Source organism: Chrysemys picta, chromosome 12 (assembly GCF_011386835.1).
Source record: "Chrysemys picta bellii isolate R12L10 chromosome 12, ASM1138683v2, whole genome shotgun sequence".
NCBI classification, from domain to species: domain Eukaryota; kingdom Metazoa; phylum Chordata; order Testudines; family Emydidae; genus Chrysemys; species Chrysemys picta.
The window spans coordinates 19135614-19145500 of record NC_088802.1 but is presented as its reverse complement, the minus strand read 5'-3'; the positions used below and the strand labels follow the sequence as shown (position 1 = coordinate 19145500).

The window sequence follows — 9887 nt, the reverse complement described above, 5'->3', positions numbered from 1 at the left end:
CCACCAGACTCCTTGTTGTTTTTGTAGATACAGACTAACACGGCTACCCCCTGATAGGGGACTGGGGGAAAATAGGGGCAGGGGCAGAACAGGTAAGCCTGACAGCCCCATATTTCCCTCCTCTGTGTGTGCCAATATTTGCCTTTACCATTCAATACAGCTGCAGCGGGCACAGTGAATGCTGCTAGAATGCAAGCAGATAATTGCCACTGGCTATTGCCAGCTCCGGGGGACAACCTTAACTCTGTGTTAACTAAGGTTTTGGTTTGGTTTGTTGTGATAGATAGATAGATAGATAGATAGATAGATAGATTCTTATCTAATTTACACTGGTGTAAGTCTAAAGTAACTCCATTAACTTTAGTGAACTTAGTTTGGATCATTACCACTCTGAATACAGCATTTTACATAAAGAGATTGCACATCACATTCCTGTGGAGACAAGAATGTCTTCAGTTGATTCTATCTGTAAAGACACACAGAATGAAGTCATGGTCATGGGAGAAATCTGGAAATTTGACTCGGTGAACATTATTAACCAAGAATAAGTTTCCTCAGAGCACCTTTAATTTCCTTGTTCCTCATGCAGTAGATGATTGGATTCATGATTGGTGGCACCACGGAATAGAGCACACCCACCACAAGATCCAGACCTGATAGACAGCTGGAGGGTGGCTTCACATAGGCAAAGATGCCGGTGCAAACAAACAAGGAGACCACAATGAGGTGAGGGAGGCAGGTGGAGAAGGCTTTATGCCCGCCCCGCTCAGAGGGGATTCTCAGCACCGTGGTGAAGATCTGAACATATGATACAATTATTAAAACAAAGCAACTTATAGTTAAACATGCAAAAAAGGCAATAACCCCAACTTCATTGAGATATGAGTCAGAGCAAGCGAGCTTGAGTAGCTGGGGGATTTCACAGAAGAACTGATCCACCATGTTGCCTCCACAGAAGGTTAACGCAAATGTGTTCCCAGTGTGCAATGCAGAGCAGAAAATACCACTGATCCAAGCACTGGCTGCCATTTCAATACAAGCTCTCCTGTTCATCAGAGACTCATAGTGCAGTGGTTTGCAGATGGCGATGTAGCGGTCATACGCCATGATGGTGAGAAAAGCAAAGTCAACCGCAGTGAAGAAAATGAAGAGAAAGACTTGGGCAACGCACCCAGAATAAGAAATCGACCTGGTGTTCAGTAGGGAATTGGCCATGGACTTGGGGACAGTGACAGATATGGATCCGAGGTCTATTATGGACAAATTCATCAGGAAGAAGTACATGGGGGTGTGAAGATGGTGGTCCAGGGTTACAGCTGTAATAATGAGGAGGTTCCCCATCAGGGCTGCCAGGAAAATCGCTAGAAACACCACAAAGTGTAAAATCTGCAGCTCTCGCGCCTGAGAGAAGCTCAGGAGAAGGAACTCAGTCTCGGTGGTTTGGTTGGACATTTTCCTTCTCAGGACATCATGTGCTGCCTGTGGAGGGAAGGACAAGGGCAATGTCAGGATAGAGCGCTCCTTCCTCCTCATCTCAGTCAATTGCACCACTAGTCAGGTGCATTATCACACCAGTGTAAATTGGTATAGCTCCCTTACAGTCAAAGGATGGCTCCGTTTCCACCATCTGACTATCCATCCAAGATGTGGCTTGATAAAAAGCAGTGTCAATATGGAACGATCACAACACAAATCCAACAATCTTAGGAATGATGGTCCTGCTATTGCGACAATGGAGAGCTAGTTTAGGAGAGGAGAATGCGGCTCTGTCTGCACTATGAGCTAGGGGTGTGATTCCCAGCCTGCATACACACACTCGCAGTAGCTCAATGAGAGCTGGTACGAGTATAAATTGCAGTGGAGCCACCATAGCATGGGCAGTGGCAGTGGAGGTACAGCTGAGCCCTGATGAGTATGTTCCCACAGGGTACAGGTGGGTTTATAGCTGTGCCCCCACTGCCACTGCCCATAGCCCCATAGATACACTGCTATTTGTACTCGCGCTAGCGCTCATCAAGCTACTGCAAGTACGTGAGCTGGGAATTACACCCCTAGCCTTAGTTTAGATATAGCCTAGAAGAGTTTGGCTTGTTTAGCCTAGCAAAACGCCAGCTGAGAGGGGATATGATCACTCTCTGTAAATAGATCAGGGAGGTAAACACCAGGGATGGAGAAGAGCTGTTGATGCTAAAGGAGAATGTTGGCACAAGAACAAATGGGGATAAACTGGCCATGAGTAAATTTAGACTGGAAATGCACAGAAGGTATGTCCCTGTCAGAGGAGGGAGGGCCAGGAACAGCCCTGGGAGCAAACAACCCAATTAGAGTTAACATGGGGATGGGTCAGTTTTATGATGGAGATTATGTGATGGGGTTGCCGGTGGTAGCAGAGGATTAGACTTGATGACCCAGGTCCCTTCCAATCATATGGTCTTATGACACTCAGCAGGCTCAGCACTTGGACAAGAAACTAAACTTCTAAACCCCCAGCACAGACTGATTCCCTTGTCCCAGGGAAACACGACACAGACATGCCCAGCACACTGAGCACCAGCTCATCTCTAATAATTCCTCTCTCCCTTTCCCTGCCTTGTCTAGTTGCACTGTGAGCTCATGTGGGGAGAGGCTGTGTCTTACTATGTCTATCTTCTGTACCCCTGTCAAGTGCTTTGCTGTTTAGCTGGCAGCAGTGCAGGGCAGAGGCTCTGATGGTAGAATAGGAAAGCTGAGTTCTTGTCCTGTTAACCTCCTTTCTGTTCTTGGTTGTGTCAGGATAGCCAGACCTTAGCTGGCCAGTTCAACTCTCACTCTAAGTTGAAAGGTGCTAGTGAGTGTAAAACACATTCTGTGGCTGCCAGCTTTGCTCGTTACTCAATTTTTATCGTCTACTCACTATTCCTTTGAAACAGAAATAAATACACTTGCAATAGCACCAATGGGTTGGAAATCATGGTATTATTCAAAACTATTTATGTTTCCCACCCTTGCTAACAGCTCCATTTCCAATAAGGGGCAGTTGGAAATTTTCTTTTTATTTTTGTTTTCAAAAATGGAATTTTAAACTAAACAAAAATGGTCAGGGAAAGTGTCTGTGATACTATTTAAAAAAAAATTGGAAACCCCATTTTTCTTTTGTTTTCAAATTACAAGTTTTAGTTTTCAACAGTTTTCAGCTGAAAAAAGTAGTTTTTGGCTGACAAGTCTCCAAAACTTTTCTCATTTCAGGTTTCTGGTGCAAAGTCAAAATTTTCCACTGATTTTTTTTTCTGACTGGATCTAGATGTATGACTAAATGGATAGCAAAAGCCTTACAGAGTTCAAAATGTAATTTACATGTAGGGTCTTATGTATGCTCTGTATATTAATCCCCAAATATATTTTATTGAAATAGTGAACTTACTGTGCAGGTCACTGTGGATTTTTCCCAAACTTGTGATGCATTTGATCCTCCAGTGCCAGGATTCTTTGGTCATTATCTATCTAACTCCATTGTTAACACCACTGGAGTATCTAGAATCCAAAAGCTAAGCTATGTAAGAGTAATTTCTCCTCTCACTCTTAGACTGATCTGACAGAGCTGGGCACAGACCTGTTGCCCTCCGTAGATGAGCTGTGTGCAGCTGGCTTTGAGCTTCTCTGACATTAAATGACTGATGCTGTGGAAGGTGACTTATCCATGTCTATTTTCAGGCTTATGGGACTCACTCCCCGGAGCTCTGCACAGCTCAAAAGCAGAGGCCCAGAGGCAAAAGTTCAACGAGTCAGAGAGAAAGCCAAAAGGAGCCATTATGATCCTATAGTTTGACCCTCTGTGTAGCACAGGCCCTATGATCTCCTCCAAAGTTCCCTAACTCCAGCCCAGTTCTATGTTATCTGTGGGTCAGGATTACAAAGGCATTTAGGCACCTAAATATGGAGACAGGTGCCTAGTGGATCTATCAAAGCTCCTAAGTGAGCCAGGTGGCTAAGTCCTATTGACATTCAATGGGAGTTAGGAGCCTAATGTGCTTAGGTGCTATTGTAAATCCCAATAGGTCTGCATCTCCATTCTTAGGTGCCTAAACCCCTTTGCAATCCTGGTCCTGTGTCTAACTCATTAACTTCCGAGGCCTGGGCTTCTCTTGAATTTCAGAAACATTAAGCCTGAGTTTTGCAAAGGAGACTAAGGGACTAAGACATGAACTCCCTTTAACATCCCAGCCTATGATAACAAGTACAGCCAGGTACCACTGGCTAGAGAGGTGATCAAGACACTACGTTAGCTGAATTCTTTGTGCCTCAGTGTCTCCAGGCATAACATGGGACTTATAGTGATTCCTTAATTAGGGCCTGACCCACAATTTTTTTTCTCTAGGTAGGTGTTGTGAACCTTCTCTTTGTTAAGCTATGTGTTGATATATTGTTTGTTTGTTTGTTTGTTTGTTTGTTTGTTTGTTTGTTTTATGGAAAATTGAGTTTTCAGCTAAACACATTTTTTCTCAGAATATTTTCTTGGAAATATTGATTATTCTTGGAAAACTGACAACTAAAAAAATGGTTTTCATCTTAAAATGTGCATTTTTCAGCTGAACTTTTTTGACTGACAAAAAGTGAAAAATAAATACATCAATAAAAGTCATATTTTGGGGTTTCAATGAAAATTCAAAATTTTGCAGAGGGGAATAAAAATTCTGACCAGCAGTAGATATTTCATTACATTGATACCAAAAGTCAAAAACAGTTCAGATTGTAATTTCACATTCATGTTCTTAAATTTCCCCTGTATATAATCCCCAAAATATATTTATTTGAAATAGCAAATTTACTGTGATGGTCTTTGTGGAGTTTGTCTCAGCTTGTGATTCCTTCAGTTCTCAACCATCAGGATTGTTTAGTCTATCTCCCTGTCATTCACCCATCATTGTATTAGCCCATAGTTGTTTCCATATGTTCAGTCGAGTTATGCTGATTTACACGGGCTGGGATCTGGCCCACTCTCTCCAATGGAGCTATGTCAATTTACACCAGCTGGGGATCTGTCCCGTTACACAGTTTCAAATCCATATTCTGTGCCTGTGAATCTGAACTGAAGACAAGTCACAAGTTCCTAACCGTTCTGCATTTCCTTAAGTCTTTGCCTTTGAGATTAATTAGAGTATGTCTACACTACAGGATTACTCCGAATTTACAGAATTCGATTTTTGGCAACCGATTGTATAAAGTCGAGTGCATGTGGTCACACTAAGCACATTAATTCGGCGGTGTGCATCCATGTACCGAGGCTAACGTTGACTTCCAGAGCGTTGCACTGTGTGTAGCTATCCCATAGCTATCCCATAGTTCCCACAGTCTCCCCCACCCATTGGAATTCTGGGTTGAGATCCCAATGCCTGATGGGGCCAAAAATTTGTCGCGGGTGGTTATGGATAAATGTTGTCAGTCAATCCTCTCTCCATGAAAGCAACAGCAGACAATCATTTCACGCCCTTATCCCTGGATTGCCCAGGCAGACGCCATAGCACGGCAACCATGGAGACCGTTCATCCTTTTTTCATTGTCACCGTATGTCTACTGGATTCTGCTGACAGACACGGTACTGCATCGCTACACAGCAGCATCCCCTTGCCTTTGTAAGTTAGCAAAGATGGTTACCAGCCATACTGTACCGTCTACTGCTTTGCAAGTTGGCAAAGACGGTTACCAATCATACTGTACCGCCTGCTGCTGTCATGGGTGCTCCTGGCCAGCCTCGGTGAGGTCAGTCGGGGGCACCTGGACAAAAATGGGAATGACTCCCCAGGTCATTCTCTTCTTTAAGTTTTGTCTAATGGAGAGTCAATCCTGCCTAGAATATCAGGCAAGCCTACTAAAGAACCAGAGAGGAAAACGGCTGCTCCGGGTTAGAGCCCCAGACATCCCGTAGAAATGATGAGCTGCATGCCATTCTAGGGGGTGCCCCTAAAACAAGCCCACCTGTTGCTTCCCTCCTTCCCCACCTCTCCCGGGCTAACTTGGCAGTTATCCCCCATTTGTGTGATGAAGTAATAAAGAATGCATGAATTTGAAACAACACTGACTTTATTGCCTCTGCAAGCAGAGATCAAAGGGGGGCGGGGAGGGCGGTTGGCTGACAGCGAAGTCGAGTGAACCACCATTCTGCACTTGCTCAGCCTATAGCTGAAAATGGGAATCTGTGATAAGCACTAGGATAGAAGCACAGGCAGGACTGAATCTCCATTTGTGTGTGAGCCTTTGGTTGACACTGGTAAAATACAAAATGTTCCAGGATATGTATGTTGGGGGACAGTTCTAAACGGCAGCTTTATTTTTTTGTTTGCAGCAAAAAGTATCTGATTGTGAGCCCTGGGAGCAAAGGGTAGGCTGGGGTAGGTGCGACCGTGCGGTGCTGCCGACTGGGAGAGCAGCCTGAGGCCGAAGCCCTCAGCTGGCATGATATTCCAGTCAGGACTGAATCTCCATTACACAAAACTTAAAGAAAAGAATGACCTGGAGTCATTCCCTTTATTGTCCATGTGCCCCCGACCGACCTCATCGAGGCCAGCCAGGAGCACCCACGTCTGCCCAGGCACCCCCGACCAACCTCACCGAGGCCAGCCAGGAGCACCCACGGGACGACAATGACGGTTACCAGTCATACTGCACCGTCTGCCGTCCGCAAGGCAAGGCAAGGCAAGGGGATGCTGCTGTGTAGCACTGCAGCACCGCGTCTGCCAGCAGCATCCAGTAGACATACAGTGACAGTAAAAAAAGGCGAGAAACGATTTTTTTCCCTTTGCTTTCACAGAGCGGGGGAGGCTGACGACATATACCCTGAACCACCCGCAACAATGTTTTTGACCCTTCAGGCATTGGGAGCTCAACCCAAAAATTCAAATGGTTTTCGGAGAGTGCGGGAACTGTGGAATAGCTACAGTCGTCAGTCACCCCTCCCTCTGTGAGAGTCCATTTGATTCTTTGGCTTCCTGGTACGCTTGTCTCAGCTCCTTACGTTTCACTTAGCATTGTGTTGAGTCCCTGTTGTGGCCTCAGTCCATCATGGCCTTGGAGATTTTTCCAAATGTTTTGGCATTTCGTCTTTTAGAATGGAGTTCTGATAGAACAGATTCATCTCCCCATACATCCGGGACTGCATGGTCACCTGTGCTGATCAGCGCTCCATGCTGGGCAAGCAGGAAATGAAATTCAAAAGTTCGCGGGGCTTTTCCTGTCTACCTGGCCGGTGCATCCAAGTTCAGATTGCTGTCCAGAGCAGCCACAATGGTGCACTGTGGGATAGCTCCCGGAGGCCAATACTGTCAAATTGCGGCCACACTAACCGTAATTCGAAATGACAATGTCGATTTTGGCGCTACTCCCCTCGTCGGGGAGGAGTACAGAAATCAATTTTAAGAGCCTTTTATGTCGAAGTAAATGACTTCGTTGTGTGGACGGGTGCAGGGTTAATTCGATTTAATGCTGCTAAATTCGAACTGAACTCGTAGTGTAGACCAGGCCTTAGAAGTGTAACTGTTAATGGTTAAGGATTGATTCATTCAAACCTGGGGACAGAACTTGGAGGAATTCAGTGATGAATGGCCCAACTTCTTTCTTTCTTTCTTTCTTTCTTTCTTTCTTTCTTTCTTTCTTTCTTTCTTTCTTTCTTTCTTTCTTTCTTTCTTAGCAATTCCATTTTGTTTCTAACCTCAGACAACAGCTCATCAAGCAGCAGGTGCAATGATGCATGACATTTTTAAAATGTTTAATTCACACAGTTTGTAGGTATGTCAGAGAGACTGAAAAGATAAGAAGGCCCAGACCCTCAGCTGGTATATATCGGCCGTAATTTTATTGAAGTCAATGGGACCTGATCCCTGGTTTGTGTAAATTGGCCTAGTGCTAAGGAGCTCTGCTGTTTTGCCTGAGTTGAGATTTTGAAGAACTTGCAAAAGAAACAAAAATTAACAGCAAAAAAAAATCATAACAGAAGCAGGAAGCCTGTCAAACAGTCAGTGGGCCAACTGGATGATTGAGGTGCTAAAGGAGCATGCAAGGAAGACAAGGCCATTGCAGAGAATCTAAATGAATTCTTTCCATCAGTCTTCATTTCAGAGAATGTGAAGGAGATCCCCACACCTGAATCATTCTTTTTATGTGACAAATCTGAGGAACTGTCCCAGATTGACATGTCAATAGAGGAGGTTTTGGAACAAATTGATAAATTAAACAGTAATAAGTCACCAGGACCAGATGGTATTCACCCAAGAGTTCTGAAGGAACTCAAATATGAAATTGCAGAATTACTAACTGAGGTATGTAACCTATCGCTTAAATCAGCCTCTGGATCAGATGACTAGAGGATAGTTAATGTAACACTGATTTTTTAAAAAAAGGTTCCAGAGGCAATCTTGGCAATTACAGTCCGGTAAGCATAACTTCAATACCAGGAAAATTGGTTGAAACTAAAGTAAAGAATAGAATTATCAGGCACATAGATGAACATAATATGTTGGAGGAAGAGTCAACATGGCTTTTGTAAAGAGAAATCATGCCTCACCAATCTATTACAATTCTTTGAGGGGGTCAACAAACATGGGGACAAGGGTGATACACTCGACACAGTGTACTTGGACTTTCAGAAAGCCTTCACAAGGTCCCTCACCAAAGGCTGTTAAGCAAAGTAAGCTGTCATAGGATAAGAGGGAAGGTCCTATCATGGACCAGTAACTGGTTAAAAGATAGTAAACAAAGAGTAGGAATAAATGGTGAGTTTTCCTATTCGAAAGTGATAAATAGCGGGGTCCCCCAAGGATCTGTGCTGGGACCAGTGCAGTTCAACATATTCATAAATGACCTGGAAAAAGGGGTAAACACTGGCATGGCAAAGTTTGCAGATGATACAAATTTACTCAAGATAGTTAAGTCCAAAGCTGACAGTGAGGAGTTACAAAGAGATCTCACAAAATTGGGTGACTGGGCAACAAAACAGCAGATGAAATTTAGTGTTTGATAAATGCAAAGTAATGCACTCTGGAAAACATAATCCCAATTATACATACAAAATTATGGGGTCTAAATTAGCTGTTACCACTCAAGAAAGAGATCTTGGAGTCATTGTAGATATTTTTTTTCTGAAAACATCTGCTCAACGTTCAGTGGAAGTCAAAAAAGCTAACAGAATGTTAGGAACTATTAGAAAAGGGATAGATAATAAGATAGAAAATATCATAATGCTTCTATATAAATCCATGGTATGCCTACACATTGAAAACTGCATGCAGTTTTGGTCACCCCATCTCAAAAAAAGATATAGTAGAGTTAGAAAAAGTACAGAGAAAGGCAACAAAAATGATTAGGGGTATGGAAAAGCTTCCATATGAGGAGAGATTTAAAAGATTATTTTAACGGGCTTTTTCAACTTAGAAAAGAGACGAAAAAGGGAGGATATGATAGAGGTCTATAAGATCATGTATGGTATGGAGAAAGTGAGTAGGGAAGTGTTATTTACTCTTTCACATAACAGAAGGACCAGGGGGGTCACCCAATGAAATTAATAGGCAGCAGGTTTAACACAAACAAAAGAAAGTACTTCACACAATGCACAGTCTACCTGTGGAACTTGTTGCAAGGGGATGTTGTGAAGGCCAAAACTATAATGGGGTTCAAAAAAGAATTAGATAAGTTCATGGAGGATAGGTCTATCAATAGCTATTAGCCAAGATTGTAAGGGATGCAACCCCATGCTCTGGGTTTCCATAAACCTCTGACTGCCAAAAGCTGGGACTGGACATCAGGGGATGGATCACTCAGTGATTGCCTGTTCTGTTCATTCCCTCTGAAGCATCTGGCATTGGCCCCTGGGAGAGACAGGATACTGGGCTAGATGGACCATTGATCTGACCCAGTATGAC

The 9887-nt window shown here is 43.6% G+C and overlaps 1 protein-coding gene across 1 annotated transcript; it reads right to left on the bottom strand.

Moving 5' to 3' along the window:
• Nucleotides 1-534: 534 nt before the first annotated feature.
• LOC112061449 (olfactory receptor 14A16-like) lies at nucleotides 535-1452 on the bottom strand. The gene has a single exon (XM_024114465.2). It carries the CDS (start codon nucleotides 1450-1452, stop codon nucleotides 535-537), a length of 918 nt encoding a protein of 305 aa, XP_023970233.2.
• Between the last annotated feature and the right edge of the window lie 8435 nt (nucleotides 1453-9887).